The sequence below is a fragment of the Ruditapes philippinarum genome, unplaced genomic scaffold, assembly GCF_026571515.1.
Source record: "Ruditapes philippinarum isolate M1 unplaced genomic scaffold, ASM2657151v2 ctg390_1_1_1_1, whole genome shotgun sequence".
Lineage (NCBI taxonomy): Eukaryota > Metazoa > Mollusca > Bivalvia > Venerida > Veneridae > Ruditapes > Ruditapes philippinarum.
In genome coordinates this window covers 269799-290428 of record NW_026855788.1, presented here as the reverse complement: position 1 = coordinate 290428, position 20630 = coordinate 269799, and the positions used below count along the sequence as shown (strand labels likewise).

Sequence of the window (20630 nt, the reverse complement as noted above, 5' to 3'; positions counted from 1 at the left end):
ACCGAAATCTTTGAATCAAGTGTGTTTTTAAATAGGGTATTTTTTTAACTATAGTAAATCAGATAAGAATGTTATTGGGGATTTTCAGAGATTTGTACACAACGTTTGACTGTATTAACAATAAAAAGAAAAAAACTTAGGTTGAGGTCACTTGAGAAAATCCACAATTCCGGTATCCGGAAAACTTTTACGGCCAAAATGTCTGTAACCAGCATAAATTATCATTTTTATCCGTATTTTGGTATTGGGACCCGTTTGACAAAAGTTTACATAAATTTTGTCATGCATCCGGGGAAAGGAATACCTCTTTTCCCACTTTATCCAGGACACGATGTTTTTTATTTTTTTTTGTAGGTTTTACAATTTACATCTCTTTACTTTATGAGACAATGTGTCAGTTTATAGGTCGAGAAAAAAATAAATAAAAAACAATTATTGATTAATTAATTGTGTTTCTGATTACACAGGTGTGTTTTATGAATTCTACTTCTAGTTCGAATACATCATTGCTTATTTAGTTAAATTGAAATTAAGATTTTGTTTCTGCAGAATTCATAAAGTGATTATTTACTTGGCCTATTTTAATATGGGTTCGACATTCATTTGATATACAATGGTAATTTCTAAATCTACCGTACTTATTTTGTTTGTACAATCAAATTAAGCTTTCTAGAACTAATATACATCAATGATTTATTTCTAATCAATAAAAATAAAACATTAATTTTCTCTCCACACATTTTAATGTTAAATTCTTAATAGTTGCCTAACAGCCTATCTCAAAACAGCGCATTGTAACGTTGAAACCCTTTCTAAACCGGACATAAAGTTTGATTCGGAGCCGTTCGTTTTAGAGGGGTTCCACTATTGCCTTGTAAAAGTATTTATGAATTTTTCATATTTGAACAGATTGCTATTCCATGCTGCTAACTAACAACAATTTTTCGTCACAGATCTAGATTGAAATAGCTCTCAGAGCAATTCAAGTTTTTATTAGCTACACGCACCCGGTGCTAAACGAGCCCCTTTTGCGATGCATAAGGGAAAGAGAGGGCTTTGTGCTTATAGTGTAAGCCTTTCTAACCAGGGATCGTGAGTTCAAGCCTTGCTGGGCTCGTTAAAAATAGAACATAACACTCACAACAGTACCTATGCTATTTATTTACTTTTACATTGTATATATTACTTGTAATTAAACTATTTTGACACAGGAGTACATTTTCCGAATCTATCCTTGGGATAAAACTTTTCATCCAGTAAATCTGTGGGCGTACACTGGAGACCGGGTCCACAGGGACAAAGACCGTGATAGTTCTGGGCAGTGGTTGTGTATTGAAGATGAAGGCTACACCAGGTTGCGTTTTCGTTCTTCCAAGGGAGGCAATAATGAACGGTGCCGTCCCAGTCCGGTGGGATTTGTCGCCCTTGAATGTTTCTCTTGCCGAGCGCGGGAGTTATTGAGCAACATAAGCGTTCATCTTTGCAATCATCGTTTGTAAAACAATCATAAAATCCTGCCTGAAATCATACAATAACAAATGTTGCAGAATAAATTTGGCAGTCATCAATTTAAATCCCCTTCTAAACTCCTAAAGAAAGTTAGATTTTGATATTAAATTTTGGCTTATCTAAACCCTGGAAAAATCCCCTCTAAACTCTTGAACTATAACATAGAAGTAAATGTGCACTGCTCGTTTTGCAACAGGCAATCCATGAATAAGGTTCGTGAAATTGATCCCCCGCACTGTTTTAACTAATGTCATCATTTGACATACTTTGTTTGGGAAAAATGGCAAATAACAATTGCGTACAGTATGTAAGCCAAATAAGGAAGAAAGTATTGCATTTATCGCGATTTTTTTTATCATATTCGTGTGGTAAGTGCTGTTAGTGACTAACTAATTGAATACTGGATATCACAGTCCATTCTTCCTCTTTACTTTAATATCATATGTTATCAGCTATTACTATGACAAGTCATCAATATAACGGCAACTGAGCTGAAACTAAGTGCGCATGGGTCAGATTTCAAACGTCCCTTAACTTCTACAGCATATATCTATTTAAACACCAGCACATACCACAGCACCTGGTCTGTGGAAAAAAATACTCTAAAAAGCACCCTGAACTTGAAACATGTATGCCGATATACAGGAAGAATTTGCCGATGTATTTTATAAAATTCATTCCGCAGTGGTAAGGAAATTAGCCACCTATCAAAAATTGTGCAGCCATAATAACGATCGATTCTTTGCACATTAGACACGATCGTCTTAAATTTCATACACTACATTGACGCACAGGCGCTAGTCACCTAATCAAATATTTTACATAATCGGTCTATATATGTATATTAAGATATCTTATTATAGTATATAGCCCATATAGAACATAAAAAAGATTGTATCAAGCACCTGTGCATTGACGTAAGTATCACTAATTTGAAAAAGGCAATCCCATAATTGAGCCGCGTCACGACAAAACCAACATAATGCATTTGCGACCAGCATGGATCCAGACCAGCCTGCGCATCCGCGCAGTCTGATCGGGATCCATACTGTTCGCTTACAAACCCTATAACAAGTAGAGAAACTGATATCGAACAGCATGGATCCTGATCAGACTGCGCGGATGCGCAGGCTGGTCTGGATCCATGCTGGTCGCAAACCCATTTTGTTTTTGTCATGACGCGGCTCATATTTCAATGTCTAAGCTAGTGTGAAGCGTCAGATGTCGCCGCGATGTTAGCCGTGCTCATAGAGCGTTTGTAAGGTCGCTATTGTGTCATACCAATGGTAAACAGTTGTTCATTATACGAGTTTTAGCTTTTCCAAAAATGCTAAGAATCGCCGTTCAATAGGGTATAAGATTCCTTCCTGCAAGAAACTTTAGTATAACTAACCTACGATCCCAATCGTCCCCACCATCTAAACATAAAATTATCATTATCAAAATTGTATTTTTTTCCTAACCATTTTTAAAGCTGCTTCGTAAATAAATTTCACAACATGTGATATGTCATATGTGTCCAACTGAATTCGGAGGATAACAACGTGAAACTGGGTTAATTTTAGAACATAGCAATCTGTATAAACTCTGCTAAAATCAAATTAAGGGTATCAGAAAAAGGACAAATCCTTGAATTTGGAATACCGTAATATTAATTTAACGGATCAAACTTAAATTGTTTAATACTATTTCTTTCAACTTGTTAAGCTTGTTAAAAGGAGATTTCGTTACTTTCTTAACTTTCTGTTCCGGTCGATATGATCTTATTGTGCATTTTATATTATTCTTAAATCCAGTATATGAGGGCCGACAACACTGACCTTCTTTTCCATGCACGAAAGTATGGAATGAGTAGGAAAATTATGAGAATATAACCAGTAATTTTGAAAGTGTTGGTCTCAGGAACAATCGCCCTAAACTCACGTTCAGTGCTTACATTATATAGTGTATTAAAGGAACTCCACTGAGGTCCAAAAGTCTAAAACAAAAAGTCTGAATGTTTACACAAATAAGCTAGTTAAGCAGAAAAATATGCAAAGATAGTAATTTAACGAATGGTCTGAAAGTTTGCACACTATGTTGTTCTAGACTAACATCAAATGGAACATTAATCTCGAAAAAAATTCATTCACGCCATGTCAAAAAAACCTCAGTGGAGTCCCTTTAATATATTTTAATTTTAACAGAAGACATCAGAGACATAGATCTACATCTCTGGATACCTCTACAAAAACAGCAGCAACAACAAAACAAACAAGCAAACAAAACAGTTACCTGGCAACCGGTCAGAACAGTCACAAATAACGCCAAAATGAAAAACACGTCCTTCATCTGGAACACTTTTGTTTGGTACTATATTTGTTTGTTATCTTATCACGGAGGTCATTCCATTATCTCGATTTTGTCTTGGTCTTATTGGAAGGTCATGTATATTTTTTTTCCATTTTATCTAGCTTAATGTTTTTTTTCTATTTTATTAAAAGTCTGTCGTTGAGAAAATTATATGTGTACGCATCAAGGTGCTCGCTCTTACGTTCGGCAAAACACGTGAAAGTTATTCTAAAAGCGATGACTTGTCTATAAAGCTCACGAACATAGAGTAGACGCTTGGTTAAATCCCTGAATACAGTAAAATGACACTTTTAAATTCTCATGATTGGATTTAATTCTGCAAAAAATGATGTGAACAAAGATGTAAGTCAATGCTTCTACATCAATCCTTTTTCCAGCCTATGAAAAAATACAATAAAATGGAAAAAAAGCACAATAAATGGAGACAAAAAGTTATCTCAGACGTGAACTAAAATACACTCAAAACAAACATTACACTTAACAAATCTTATAACTGTGCACGTATAAAAATCAAATTTTCTCAGATACTAATTAAGACAGGTCTCTGAAATTTTAACCAAATATAGTACAGATATGTGCAATGTTGGGTATCGATTTTTATATCAGGGCGATTCGTATTTACTGAGAAATAGCGAAGTGTGTAAGATTGCGCGAAAACCGAATTTCACATTTCTGTAAAATGCGTGTTTATAATGGGTGCAAAAAGGTCTAAATCTCTTGATTTCACTAAAATACAAACATAAAACATAGGATCACCGATAGGGTATAATACTACAATGAATTCCAGAGCATTATGTCGCTGTAATTTTAATATTTGCTTTATTGAATTTTAGTAAAGACTGGTTTATGTCGATCTCCGTAACGCGTTGTACCCAGTTACTAAAAGCAATGCAAACACGATATTTTCATTAATATGAAAGTACCAAGAAAGTTTGTTTCTAATTTTAAAGTAAAAACTTAGTCAATATGTTTATTTGAGAAAATATAATGCAAATTCATTTTCAAAATGGGCGCCCGAAATGCAAATTCCCTTGCGTAAAACTTCTAAACGGCCATTTTTCTTTCAATTGCAAAAATTCTGCAATAAATTTATGTTTTTTAGATGTCTTTATTTTAATAGAATCCTTGATGGTCAATAATAACTTCATTTAGCGCCAACCTGTCATCCTCACGTGCACTTTGTTGTTTATGTACATGTCACGGATGAACGCACACAACAAAAATAACCGTTATTTCTGAATATAGCATTTTAAAAATAAACCATTCAAACGATGAATTCCAAAATTTGGTTAAAAATGTCAAGTAATAAAAAAGTTATTCACATTTAAAAACTGCACAGTTATAAGTTTTGTTAAGTGTATATGAGCCGCGTCACGACAAAACCAACATAATGGGTTTGCGACCAGCATGGATCCAGACCAGTCAGCGCATCCGCGCAGTCTGATCAGGATCCATGCTGTTCGCTATCAGTTTATCTACTTGTAATAGAGTTGGTAAGCGAACAGCATGGATCCTGATCAGACTGCGCGGATGCGCAGGCTGGTCTGGATCCATGCTGGTCGCAAACCCATTTTGTTGATTTTGTCGTGACGCAGCTCATATAGTCAATTGTGTGCAAGGGATGATCGTAAGTTACATTTCATAATGATTTACAAAAGAAAACACACGCTTACACGGGCCGTAACCTACCACAAAACACACTGGTAGCAACAAAAGTTATCAGAAAAACTGTAGGACATCTTCAGAGTTATCAGAAGAACTCTAGGACATTTGAAAAAATCCGGCATCAATTTGTAAGCTGGGGATTTATGTTTGCAACTTTCCATTATCATTAGGTACAATGTAAATACGTATGGCAAGGAAGAAGATCACAAATGAACAGTTCAATTTGTACGAATGAGCAAATAATTTGGGAATTTTACTCAAATCTACCAGATTTTAAACAAGAGGCGATGAAATTGACTATAAAGTGTTTTTTTCTGACACATAATACAATATGTTAGGCAAGCTTAATCTGACATCAAAGTTTCATTTATCACCTCAAACTCTCATAAAAATCATCATTTTGACGAGTGTTTCTTTGGAATATACAAAAGTTTTCCGACGAAATCCTTGTTCGACAGGAACTCACAGACAAAGTGAGAAAATGCCGCAGCAGCGGCTCTTCACTATTCTGGAAAAAGAAGACGAGAAGAACTCCTGAAAAGTTATCATAAGAACTCCATCCTTCGTGTAACAGTGTTATGCCCAAAAAATACAAGAATATGGTGATTTGAGGGCCGATCTGTACAAAAGTGTACTGGTTTTATTTTTTTTAAAAGTACTAATAATTACTTGCTAAACATAATATATAAATATGTGCCTGTTCAAAATAACCTCGTATGTACGAACAGACGAAGGGTACTAAAAACGGGAAGTAGCTTATTTTAAAATCATTTATTACTAAATTAGGATGAACGGGTGACCTCCCCTTAATAAATATGCGCCATTTACATGTGATTTTTGGTAAACAAACTGTCATTTAATAGGAAATCGCGAATTTCACAACAAGAAGCGTGTTCGAGTGTAAGAACTTATGTTTTCTAAAGATATGAATAAAATGTTTTAACTTACAAGTAGTTGATTGGAAAACTGCGCTGAGATAGGTCAAAGGTCAACGGAACTGAATAGAACAGAACAGACCCAGGCTGATTTCGATTATCATTATCATTATGATAGGATACAAGTCAAACGCTTACACATTGTCATTCATTTCTTAAAAACATAATAACTTACACGGGATCATTATTTTTCGCCCGAAACATTCAAATTAGTCACAGTTTGTTTAACCAACGTAGTATAGATTAACAATTAAGTATTAAATACTAATTGATTTTAAGTTCCATATGTCACAGATATACATACTATTCAACTCCATGCATATGTACATGTAGGTGAACTGTGAAGAGAGAATTGGTTCAATTTAGTCAACTGGAAATGTCACTGTATCAGTCCAACTTATAATATTGTACTTGGATATTTATGAACAATTTCTTTCTGAGCGAGTTTTTGTTTGGTGATACAAATTAATGGTGAAGAAAGTTGTATGTTAACTACATGTTACAATATTAATGCTGCTTTATACATATATCAAAAGTTTGAACATGCATTCGAATTAAAATCACAACGATTCTGTCTTTAACAGTTTGCAGAATTTCATTACCATGGAAACGGACTACGATGTTGTGATAATAGGTGGTGGTGTTTGTGGGTGTTCCGTGGTTTTTGAACTCACACAGAGAGGTTACAGGTGTCTTCTTCTAGAGAAAAATGATACACTTGTGGCTGAAGCTAGCTCCGGTAATAGGTAAAAATCACAAATTACTGTTTTTATTTGTTATCTTTAGGTGCCACGTATTTCATATCAGTTATTTATCAACTGTTTTATAAGTCTCTATTAATGTTTTCTTGTATATATTGGAATCACGTGTTGTTTACATAGAATAAGCATTTTAACAAGAAGAGTTTTTACCTTAACCATCCTTTTTTTGTGAAAATAATTTATCATACTTGTACATGTATTTTGGATAAGTCCTTTATCAAAATTAGAGATATTGATATCAAAATACTGAAATTAGCTTGTAAAAAGTATAGAGTTTGATCAAAATGCAAGGCTGTGCAGCCTGGCATGACTATATACTTAGTAGTAGCCTTGGCAAGTCATTTTAGCAACTATGATGACTATCATTCAATCATACACACATGAAACTATAGAAACATTTGTGTTTTAATTTTGTTTCCTTTAAACTCAATTGAGCACAAATTGCTCAGATATGAGCATTTGTGATTGAAATGTGTCTGTCATTTTGTGTTAGTTGTTTACAGAATTTCTTAAATTAAACAACATTTTTGTTTAAACCTCCATTGAAGAAGATTTTACCCCATTTTGGAAAGATTACCTGAAAGAATGTTGAATTTTAATATTTAGAAACTTACAGGATACAATGTCTATTGTAGATTATTTTTATCTTATTCAGAAGAAAAAAATCTGTTTATTTTTAGTGGCATGCTGCACACCGGGTTTGATGCTCTTGAGAAAAGTTTAGAACTAGACTGTATCAAGCGTTGTCAGTCCAGGATATTTCAATTAACAGAAAAACTAGGGGTACCAGTCAATAAAATTGGTGCTACAATGGTAGCCTGGAACCAGGAACAGGTGGATTGTTAAACTGTAAATAATAGGAATCAATGAAAGAATTGTCACCACTTTTTTCACAGATTGCTTTCACCTCTTTGATAATCTTGTAAATTTGAATTAGTAGAACATTCACTAAAAAGTATTATATTTAGCGTATTTGATCGACTGATTTTTCTTAATCAAGATTTAATACACTGACATTTCAATATAACCAACAAATTATTTCATTTCTGGATACAGTATACCCCCATTTGATCACAAATTAGCAGGTTTTTATTAAACATAGACTTAAAAATTTCTCCATGATAACATTGTGTTTGATTACTCTTTCTTTATTTATTTTTTAACAGAAACAGGTAACAATGAATTTACACCCATAAAACAATTAATGATCAGTTTTGAATTGAATAAAAGACAGGATAATACGTGATGAGGACTTTATAATGACCTGAAAAAGAAATGTTTGCATGAAGTTAACATAAAAGTTTCTTTTTGATACTATAGCTAGCAAGATTTCCCTCAGTTGTCAGCAAATGTGCCCAAGCTGGTTTCAGTGATGTACATGAGCAGAGTGTTTCCCAGCTGTATCAGAGGGAACCATACCTCAATAGGAGGGCATTGGGTGCACTTTGGATACCAGGAGAGGCTGTCACTGACCCCTGGTTACTGCCCATCCTCCTGGCACATGATGCAAGACAGAAAGGAGCCCAGGTAAACTAAGTCTTTTAGAATCTGAAATTCATCGATTAAACAAGTATGGGTAAATCTTCTTTCAAAAAATTGCAAAGTTTGTACTTAAATGCATATTTCTGAAATTTTAAATGGGCCACTTTGGCCTCCAGTATACAAGGTTTGCATTTGCCACCAAAATAAAGGTCAGTCATCAAATACCACCAGTAAGGAGCCAGGTCATCAAATCCCACCAGTAAAGGGTTAGGCAGAAAAAAGCTAAGTAGTATTTACCACCAGTAAAGAGCTAGACTAGCATATGCCATCAGTAAAGACTAGGCTAGTATATGCCACAAGTTGAGAACTAGACTAGGATATGCCACAAGTAAAGAACTAGGCTAGCATATGCCACAAGTAAGAAATAAGCTAGCATATGTCACCAGTAAAGAGATAGACTAGCCTTTGCCACAAGTAAAGAACTAGACTAGGATATGCAACAAGTAGAGAGCTAGCGTAGCATATGCCACAAGTAAAGAACTAAATTAACATAATTATGTCACCAGTAAAGAGCTAGGCTAGCATATGCCACAAGTAAAGAGCTAGGCTAGCATATGCCACAAGTAAAGAGCTAGGCTAGTATATGCAATAAGTAAAGAGCTAGGCTAGCATATCGATGGCTGAACGCAACACTGGTCTAACTTGATTTTTACAAAATTTCAAGGAGGCTATAAAAACTTCATTAATTCTATAAATTGGACATTTTTGTTATTATTTTTAGATTTTTATATCCATATAAGTTAAAATTTTAGTGTAAAGGAGTTTCATAAATTAATATTGTTAAATAAAAAAGATATTTGAAAAGATATGAGTTAGATCAGTTTTCCATTTATAAATCACCAAATTTCAATGATAAATTTTCAGCAAAACTGGTCTAACTTGACTTAGCCCTATGTTGCATTTACAAAAAGGGTTCAATAAGGCCAAAAGAATAATCAATAAGTGCTATGTTTGAAAAAATAGGATGATATAATAAAAACAGCTGTAACTTTAACCATATTTTAGTATGTTTTTAAAAGAAAACAACTTTTCTATGGAAACCAACATGATGATTTATACAAAATTGACAATTATTTGCATAACATACTAGAAATCAGACATTCCAAAAAGTCAGTTGCTTTATCACATAAAAATATTTTTTAAAAATTCTAATTGTAAATTTTCAGTTCGGAATGAATGTTTTGCAGACATGTTGATAAGATTTTTTATATATAGCAATATTCAATCTAACATTAAAAATTGAAGCACATACTCATAACTGAAAAATAGAAGCAATTGTATCATATAAAACTCGCAACTCTAAAAACACAGGCAATTTTATTCAAAATGAACCTTATTTTTGCCTATTGGATCTTCATTTATATTTTCAAGTTTATTTATGTAGTCAGAATTTCCAGTAAAATGTTAACTTTAGGAACATTTGCTTAAAGTAAGGTTATCTCTCCAAGTTGCCAAAGAAAAAACTTTTGCCTCTCTTTGTAATTTAACTTGGCATGGCACTTGTATCTATAGCTTTGTCCACCTTCCTTTGTCAACTTCCATTATACTCAATTTTTTGTCAGATTTTAAACATATTTTTTCCCCATATTCCTATTACAGTAATTCATTACATTTCTCTTTTATCTTTTGTCATTCTTACTTTTTAATCTAATATTTTCCCCATTTATTAACTAGTTCATATTATTTCATAAACTATCATTTTAACCATTCTATTGCCAGCTCTCATCACCAGCATAATGGTATCAAAAACCCTAATTTCACTTCACCTTCAAAATGATCAACAGCATTTTTATTACCATCATTATCCTTGGCTTTTATATAAACAACATTGTCTCCACTAGCCCTTATTACACCAACATTACTATGAGTACTCATCTCACCACCACTATCTTCCTCACCACCTATATAAGCAGCATTGCCACCAAAGTAGACCTCATTACATCAGTATTGTCATCATTCACACTTTTATCACCAGCATTGTCATCCTCAGCACTTACATAACCAGCATAATCCCCACTTACTATAATTTCACCAATATTGTCCCTACTACCCTTATAATACCAACATTGTCCCCACTATAAACTATAATATCACCAGTATTGTCCCCACTTACCCTTATAATACCAGCATTGTTCCCACTAACTATAATATCACTAACATTGTCCCCACTAACCCTTATAATACCAGCATTGTCCCCACTTACTATAATATCAATAACATTGTCCCCACTAACACTCATTACCAGCATTGTCCCCACTAACTATGATATCACCAGCAAATTGTCCCAACTAGTTATAATATTATTAGCATTGTCCCCACTAACTATAATATCATCAGCATTGTCCCCACTAACACTCATATTACCAGCATTGTCTCCACTAACTATGATATCACCAGCATTGTCCCAACTAGTTATAATATTATTAGCATTGTCCCCACTAACAATAATATTACCAGCATTGTCCCCACTAACTATAATATCACTAACATTGTCCCCACTAACCCTTATAATACCAGCATTGTCCCCACTAACACTCATATTAATTTACCAGCATAATGTCTCCACTAACTATGATATTACCAGCATTGTCCCAACTAGTTATAATATCACTAACATTGTCCCCACTAACAATAATATCATCAGTATTGTCCCCACTAACACTCATATTAATTTACCAGCATTATTTCCACTAACTATGATATCACCAGCATTGTCCCAACAGGTTATTATATTACTAGCATTGTCCCCACTAACTATAATATCATCAGCATTGTCCCCACTAACACTCATATTACCAGCATTGTCTCCACTAACTATGATATCACCAGCATTGTCCCAACTAGTTATAATATTACTAGCATTGTCCCCATTAACTATAATATCACCAGCATTGTCCCCATTTACTATGATATCACCAGCATATTTGGCTCATCTATGATTTCGCAAGCATTGTCTCGACTTAGTCTAACGTTAACCCTCTTTATCAGCATTAGCCCCACTAAACATAATATATCACCAGCATTGTCCCCACTTTTTTCTTAAAAATTTCTTTTCTTTTCTTGTTGGGTTTTACACAGTAGAGGTTGTATGGTAAGACCTCAAGTACCAAGTTCTGTTGCTTCAAGTTTGTAACATCCATTTGTTATGGCAAAATGATGTCATCTTTAGAACGTAATTGATTCATAAAAGAAGCTTGGGAATGACATCATTTAAAAACATTGACTTGTCTTACATGGGGGATGTAAGACAGGTTTTTCTAGCACCGGTGTGAACAGTAGATAATATTGTCTGATATGCAAGAAAAAAATCTTTCCTGTTTCAGCTACATAATAATGAGCTCAATTGTGTTGGTGCACTGTAAAACCAAACCAAAAAATTTATTTAAATGATTACAAGCCTTATACATAGAGATACTTATAGACACTTCACTGAGGTCCAAAAGCATAAAAACTTAAGATTTGAATTTCTGAAATAAATCAACTCGGGCCACATAAAGTTACACAAGAGATGAATAGAAATTATACTTAACTAAATTGAAAATTTTATCATGATTCTATTAGTATCTAATTTGAGTTTAAAGCTGCATTAATATGCTTTTCAATATCCGGTCATTTTTATAGTTCACATAATTGCTCTCGAAAAAAAGTTAGCAAATGATCTGAAAGTTTAAGCAAAGTTATTTGTCCAGACTTTCATCAAATTGTACATAAATCTCAACTCCAATGATGCCAAAATAGGAGTCCTTTAAGAAGCAAATTGTATTAAATAATTATAAAATGTTGAAATTTTAAGAGGGTGGGAGATCTTGTTTCATCAGTAATAATAGATCACTTTGATTAAAAAAAACAACACAAATTGTCTTGTTCAACAGTGAATTAAATAATTCAATATAATAAATCTTTTTGAAAGGTTAATTTACTTTTATTTTTTATTCAATCTTATATGACTATGTAGAGATAATATAACAATTTAAACTTATAAATGTTCCTTGAAAACAAAATTCAATTAATTAAGAGCCTTGGATTTACAATTCTGCAATTTTGGCAACAAAAATGGGTAAAATGTAGAAATAAGTATTTAAGAATATGCCAGACCTAACTTAATACCTGCAAATATAACAATACTGACTTTTATTGTATTGAAATTTAACAGCAACACTGTGCTAACTGGAGTTAGGACAGTGTTATCATCCAATATGTAAATTTTGATGAATGCAACACAGTTCTAACTTGAGTTAGCTCTCTGTTGCATTTAAGTTATACTCACATTTGAGATAGAGCAAAATGCCAAGTGGTAAATAAAACCCATAAAATTTCACAATTATTTCTAATATTTTATTTACTGATGTATTTCATGCAATTAGGCTAAAAAATGAAAAAAAGTCATTTTTGAAAAAAAATCAAGTTAGACCAGTGTTGCCTTCAGCCATCGATATGCCACCAGTAAAGAGCTAGTCTAGCATATACCACAAGTAAAGAGCTAGACTAGCATTTGCTACCAGTAAAGAGCTAGGCTTGCATATGTCACAAATAAAGAGCTAGGCTAGCATATGATTCTAGTAAAGAGCTAGGCTAGCATATGCCATAAGTTAAGAGCTAGCTAGCATATACCACCAGTAAAGAGATATGCTAGCATATGACACCAGTAAAGAGCAAGGCTAGCATATGCCACAAGTTAGGAACTAGGGTAGCATATGCCATAAGTAAAGAGCTAAGCTAGCATATGACACCAGTAAAGAGCTAGGATAGTTTATACCACAAGTAAAGAGCTAGACTAGCATATACCACAAGTAAAGAGCTAGGATAGTTTATCCCACCAGTAAAGACCTAGGCTAGCATATACCACAAGTAAAGATATAGACTAGCATATGCCACAAGTAGAGAGCTAGGTTAGGTTAGCATATCCCACCAGTAAAGAGCTAGGCTAGCATATACCACCAGTAAAGAGCTAGGCTAGCACATGCCACCAGTGAAAGCCTAGGCTAGCATATGCCATAAGTAAAGAGCTAAGCTAGCATATACCACAAGCAAAGATCTAGGCTAGCATATGACACCAGTAAAGACCTAGGCTAGTATATGCCACAAGTAAAGAACTAGGCTAGCATATGCCACCAGTAAAGAGCTAGGCTAGCATATGCCACCAATAAAGAGCTAGACTAGCATATGCCACAAGTAATGAACTAGGCTAGCATATGCCACCAGTAAAGAGCTAGGCTAGCAACCACAAGTAAAGAGCTAGGTTAGCATATGACACAAGTAAAGACCTAGGCTAGCATATACCACAAGTAAAGATCTAGACTAGCATATACCACAAGTAGAGAGCTAGGTTAGCATATCCCACCAGTAAAGAGCTAGGCTAGCATATACCACCATTTAAGAGCTAGGCTAGCACATGCCACCAGTGAAAGCCTAGGCTAGCATATGCCATAAGTAAAGAGCTAAGCTAGCATATACCACAAGCAAAGATCTAGGCTAGCATATGACACCAGTAAAGACCTAGGCTAGTATATGCCACCAGTAAAGAGCTAGACTAGCATATGCCATCAGTAAAGAGCTAGGCTATCATATGACACTAGTAAAGAGCTAGGCTAGCATTTGCCACAAGTAAAGAACTAGGCTAGCATATGCCACCAGTAATGAACTAGGCTAGCATATGCCACCAGTAAAAAGCTAGGCTAGCATATGACACCAGTAAAGAGCTAGGCTAGCATTTACCACAAGTAAAGAGCTAAGCTTACACTGTCACCAGTAAAGAGCTAGGCTAGCTTATGTCACCAATTGAGAGCTATGCTAACATATGCCACAAGTATTGATTTATGCAAGCATATGCCACAAGTAAATTACTTGGCTAGCATCTGTCATAAGTAAAGAGCTAGACTAGGATGCCTAGGCTAGAATATGCTACAAATAATGAGCTAGGCTAGCATATGCCCCTAGTGACTTGCAAGCAGGATCTTATCATTAACATTTCATTGTAAAATCTTCCTTTTGTTTCTCTCTTTGAAGCTGATTTCCTCAGCCAAGGTTGAGTCATGTGACTGGGATGGTACTGTATGGAACATACAATCAACACATGGAACATTCCGTGCCAAATGTGTTGTTAACTGTGCTGGGTTATATGGTGATATAATAGACAGACTGGCTGGCAGATCTCAGTTCCGGTAAATGTTTTAAACAATACTTGTGTTTGGTTTTAAATCACATCAACATTATTAAATGAGTCGTATTGTAACTTTCAAGCTTTTTACTAAATGAAGATAGACCTCAAATATCATGATGTGCATTAAGCAATAACCTGCTGGAACCGAAAATGATCAGCCTTTGCCACTAGTATAGAGTCTGACCAGGTTGCCTATCTGTGCAGTCTGACGTGCTCTATACTGTTGGTAGCTCAATTTTTGTATTTTGATACTGAATTTTTTTTAAATTTGAATAAACTGTTTAAATTCAAAGCAGGGCAAATCCGTTACACAAATTGCAAAGGTAAAGTGTTAGGCAGGAGCTGGCATCTGATGAGAATAACTATTATAATTATTATAAATCATCATATAAATGTAAAATCTGTCTCAGGATTTGAACCTATAAAGCAGTGTCTATTCTAGGAGGGGGATGGGGGGATTCACTTACATTTTTGAGAATTCCCCCCTATTTTTTCAGAGGCATGGGGGAAATTTTACATTGAGAAAGAAGGAAAAAAGATCAACAAATATAATAAATTCTCACTTTTCGATAAAATTTCCCTGTTTTTCAAATCTTAGAAAATACACTGCTATACAGTTGTGGTAACAGATTAGCTATCTAAGCCTAAAAGCCTACAGTTCAAGTGAAAACCACACTTTCTTATAACAACACAAAGCAGACTGCATGGATCTTCATTAAAAATAACAAGATTTTAAAAATCAGCAGTGACTATTTCCTCCAAGATTATTTCCTAAAATTTTGTGCTTGTTTGGCTTTGGGTAAATGCAGTTAATTAATTTGTAAATGTTAATTGGTCTATTATCAAAATGGTCGTTACCTTTAAGCTGCTCAGGTTATAATGCAAACAACCTTTTATACACATCCATATCACATGTTAGACATATTTAATACAAATTTATAATACCGATGAATTTATTTTGGAAAAAAATGAAAATAACTTTATGAAAATTGACAGTACTTAGCCGTGTTTACAGATTATATAAATATCACAATAATCCAATGGAAAGGGACATGCATTACCAACGGCAGTTTTATAATACTAAAGTGAAACAAAGAAAATTTTTGAAATGTATTTAAAAGTAAAATATTGCAAGGTGAGCAAATAAAGTAATTTACATACATGTATTTCAATCAGCACTTACAATCCAAGAAAATTACTAAAAGGTGGTAAACATATGCAAAAACAGTCCTTACTGCATTAGTAACACAGTAGAAATATGGTGATAAAATAATGCAAAATCAGTCTTAAACCGCACATAACATGTAAAATTTAACTTGGATCTTGAATGTTTTTACCTTTCTTCAAATGTTAGTACATTTTTCTCAATATTGATTTTCTTGAAATATTTTGGCTCATCTGGAGGCGAGCAGCTTTAACATATCCAAAACAAACAAATATCAAGTTATTATATTGCAGTATAAAGCCAAGGAAAGGTCAGTATACTATATATGACCACTCCGCTCACACATTGATAAACTCCAGTATTGTTCCCGTACCAACAGATATAGGAAAAGGTGTCATAGTCTTTAAATCAGGTGAGAATGTAAAATACTATGATTAAATAGAAGACCAAATATTAATAATTATTTGTTACTGTTTCTTGTGAAAGAATTCAAAGCAGGGTTTTTACAATTGTAGACACCTTACATGAACCTCGTTTATTCAGTGCAATCAAGTTCAAAAGTAATGTTACTAGGCAAATTTCATATTTCCTCATAGAGCCTTTGTTTATGAAACAAAATGTTGTATGTAAATGTGAATGATAATATGTTAATATGCTTTTGAGATATGAAATAGGTTTTAAGTGCCATTGATAATGTGTAAATTGCATTCTTTTGGTAACTTTACAATATTATACTGTTAAATACATTTTCAAATTTTCATGAAAATTAGCATGAATCTGGAGGCGCGTGCTTTAAAAAGTAAAATATTTGGTAATGTATGTTCATATGATAGTCAAGCACCCTCTTCCCTTGAATCAAAGGTACACAATAAAAGAATTTTCTCTCTCTACTTTTTGTCGAAGAGTAACGCATGAATTACCGTACCTGTTGCATGTGATGAAAGTGAGAGATTCAGTCCATAAATCTTATAATACTTTTTTCAGTGTACAATAACGTGATTGTTGGACCAACCGCCGAAAATGTTGAGAGTCGACAGCAAGCTGTAATAGATGATAATATCTGCGAGCGTTTATATTCTGTAGCTAGAGACACTGTGCCTGAACTTAATAAATACAACATAGTTGGCCGATACACTGGTGTGCGACCTGCCACCCAATACAAGGATTATGTGATAACTGCTGATCAAGATAGGTTTGGATTTATGATAATTATTACATAAAATATTTTTAATGATAATTATTAAAATATTATATAAAATATTAAATGTACAATCATTATTACACAAGGTACTGAATTAACAATTATCATCATATAAAATTTAAGATTTGAAATTATCATTACAAAAAAATTTGGATTTAAAATCCTCATTATATAAAATTTTTAAATTTCAATTATTTTTTAAAATTATTAAATTACAATTATTTTCTAAAATATAAAATTTTGAAGTGATTGAATTGAAATAATTACAAACTTTTGAATTTAAAATTATCATTACAAACAATTATCATTGCATAAAATACTAAAATTATAATTATCATTCATAATTTTTGTTTAAATTTTAAATTATCAGTAGGTAAAATTTTTCAATTAAAAAAATTATTACACAGACTATTTAGTTTAAGATTATAATTACATAAGATTATTATAATTTTACGCTTATCATTGCATAAAATATTGAAATTGAAATTATCATTATAAAAATATTAAATTCATTATCATCTTTCATCATTGCATAAAATATGGAATTTACAATTTATTACATAAATAATGAATTGATAATTATTATTGCATAAATTGTTATATTAATAATTATCATTACAAAAGATGCTTATTTTGCAAATTATCATTGCATAAAATATTGAAATTTAAATTATCATTACAAAAATATTAATTTCATAATTTTCATTGCATAAAATACAAAATTTACAATTTTTTACATAAATGTTGAATTACATAGATTATTGAATTTAAGATTATCATTACATAGAATTGTGAATTGTCAATCATTATAACACATACATTTTTAAATTTCAAATAATCTTTATATAAAGTTATGAATGTACAATAAAATTTTGAATTTAGTTTTATTCAGTATAGGTTTAACTATATCTTTTGACATTTTATATACAACTTAATAATCATATACTGTTTTGTTTTTCCTAAGAAACTGGATAACAATTTAAGATGTTTTATATAATTTATATAAATAATTATTAATACTGTTTTGTGTTTCTTTAGGAACTGGGTAACAGTAGGTGGGATCAGATCCACAGGCCTTTCAGGTTCTCTTGGAATTTCCGAACTGGTAAGAGAACTTGTTGAAACTAGGATTGGACTGGAACCAACACGTGGACAGTATTTGACAGTGTCTGCACCAAATGTGACATTCACAAAATATGGCACCGCGGTAATTGATGGTCATGAATACAGTGTGAAACATCCACTAACGTTTGTGGGAAAAATGCAAAATTTATCTAAAATTTAAGTCTGATCTAAAAGTTCTTTGATGTACAAATATGCTCTTAATTGTTATAAAATAAAATTTGTTTCATGATATGCCAGTATAATAGTTTATTTTTCATCATATATACATGAATAACATTATATATTGTAAAAACAATTATTTGAGATATGATCCTGCAAATTAAGTCCATTTTCTTCCAATGTTCAAGACTGGCTGTTATACATGCACAGTTAGTTTTGTATTTGAAGACCACGCCTTAAAGAAATATAAGACCACACCTTTAAGAAATATAAGACCACACCTTAAAGAAATATAAGACCACATCTTAAAGAAATATAAGACCACACCTTAAAGAAATATAAGACCACACCTTAAAGAAATATAAGACCACACCTTAAAGAAATATAAGACCACACCTTTACTGTTGTTTTTTTTGTTTGTTGTTTTTTTCAAAGGCAAAAATTCATTGTGAATGAGGATGTTGCTCCTCTATGGGCATATAGTTTAGTGAACAGGTGAAAGTCAAAATAAGCTTTATTTTGTCACAATTCCTTTCAATTCCAACAATTACAGTACTTTGCTTGAACGATAAATAACTCACATAGCCCAAGAAATTTCAATAAATATTCATTGGAATTTGCCTGAAACATTCAATTTATAAAGAGTGGGGCAGTCTTTAGGCTGAATTATATTACATCCGAAACATTTTCCATTGTCATCTGTTGGTCAATCACCTTCATTACAGTTAATTTTCGAAAGATGTTAGTCAGTTGAACTTAACAATGAAAGAAATGACCATAATGTTACATTAAAATATAAGGATTATTGTAAAAAATTCTACCTTATTTTTTAGCCTTGGCATCACTACTATTTTTTTCCCCAGTTTATGGGAAAATATTGTACTTTGTTACACATATACAAAATGTACGTTATATTATATTATAAGTTGAGGTAAAAACCACACCTGGAGTTTTTTCCATCTCCTATTACAACTAATGCAGACTCCCAAGTTTCTTGTTCTTCTGTTTTTTATGCTCCCCCCCCCCCCCAACACACTTCTTGGGGCATTTATATGTTTACCTTTGTCTATCAGTGTGCCTTTACACTGATCAAAAAGTTGCATGCGAGGGCATCACTGTCCTGGAGACACATTTTTTTTGTTGTTTCTGTACAGTTATATGACCCCCAATATCTAATATAGTTTCTCAACAGAAAAATAGCCGCAAATTTTAAAAACAAGACTTCCTCCTTAATCACAGTATCGATACCATTTAAACTTATAAGAAGTTTTCATTGGTTTATGCTCTTTCAAAGAAGTTATATAAAATACTCTATTCCATACCAAACTTGGACTGCCATGACAACTAAAAGAAAAACTCTTCAGAATCTTCATAAATTGACCGGTACATTATTAGTTATAAAGATTGTTGACAGGTTAAATGGCCCTATACAAACGGCTATTTGTAAATATAACCCGAGCCGCTAAGCGAGGGTTATATTGCAAATAGCCGTTTATATTATTAGTTATAAAGATCGTTGACAGGTTATATGGCCCTATATAAACGGCTATTTGTAAATATAACCCGAGCCGTTAGGCGAGGGTTATATTGCAAACAGCCGTTTATATACGGCCATATAACCTGTCAACAATCTTTATAACGAATTTATAATACAGCAAGCATCATTTTTAGAGAAAAAAAAGATTTCCTCATGAATCGACAGCAGCCGTTTATATAAAACTATATAAACGTCACGATTATCCAATGAAAAATGACGTTACAAACGTGCAGTATTATAAACGGCCATATAACCTGTCAACAATCTTTACAACGAATTTATAATACAGCACGCATCATTTTTTAGTGAAAAAAGTAAGATTTCTTCATAAATCTACAGCAGCCGTGTATATAAAACTATATAAACGTCACGATTATCCAATGAAAAGCGATGTTACAAACGTGCAGTATTATAATATGTATTAAATACTTACGGACAGATGCCCTCTGAAAATATGCCTGTGACAGAAAGTGACAATTTTGTTATAATTGTTGAATTATTTTGATTAAAACCAGCAAC

The 20630-nt window shown here is 32.9% G+C and overlaps 2 protein-coding genes across 2 annotated transcripts; one reads left to right on the top strand and one right to left on the bottom strand.

Moving 5' to 3' along the window:
- Positions 1–1182: 1182 nt before the first annotated feature.
- On the bottom strand, positions 1183–3932 carry LOC132744389 (uncharacterized). The gene is made up of 2 exons (XM_060733106.1): positions 3784–3932; positions 1183–1518 (listed from the first exon to the last, which is right to left on the bottom strand). The coding sequence occupies exons 1-2, from the start codon at positions 3838–3840 to the stop codon at positions 1198–1200; spliced, it is 378 nt and encodes a 125-aa protein (XP_060589089.1). The 5' UTR covers positions 3841–3932; the 3' UTR covers positions 1183–1197.
- Positions 3933–6300: 2368 nt separating this feature from the next.
- On the top strand, positions 6301–18646 carry LOC132744388 (glycerol 3-phosphate oxidase-like). The gene is made up of 8 exons (XM_060733105.1): positions 6301–6426; positions 7046–7207; positions 7903–8056; positions 8543–8749; positions 14771–14925; positions 16383–16501; positions 17074–17281; positions 18329–18646. Exons 2-8 carry the CDS (start codon positions 7065–7067, stop codon positions 18573–18575), a joined length of 1233 nt encoding a protein of 410 aa, XP_060589088.1. The 5' UTR covers positions 6301–6426; positions 7046–7064; the 3' UTR covers positions 18576–18646.
- Positions 18647–20630: the final 1984 nt, after the last annotated feature.

Coding starts and splice junctions, on each gene's coding strand:
- LOC132744389 (XM_060733106.1), bottom strand. CDS start 3,840: ATGAAGGACGTGTTTTTCATTTTGGCGTTATTTGTGACTGTTCTGACC. Junction 1,519..3,783: donor CTGTTCTGACCGGTTGCCAG/GTAACTGTTTTG, acceptor GTATGATTTCAG/GCAGGATTTTATGATTGTTT.
- LOC132744388 (XM_060733105.1), top strand. CDS start 7,065: ATGGAAACGGACTACGATGTTGTGATAATAGGTGGTGGTGTTTGTGGG. Junction 7,208..7,902: donor GAAGCTAGCTCCGGTAATAG/GTAAAAATCACA, acceptor GTTTATTTTTAG/TGGCATGCTGCACACCGGGT. Junction 14,926..16,382: donor GCTGGCAGATCTCAGTTCCG/GTAAATGTTTTA, acceptor ATTATATTGCAG/TATAAAGCCAAGGAAAGGTC.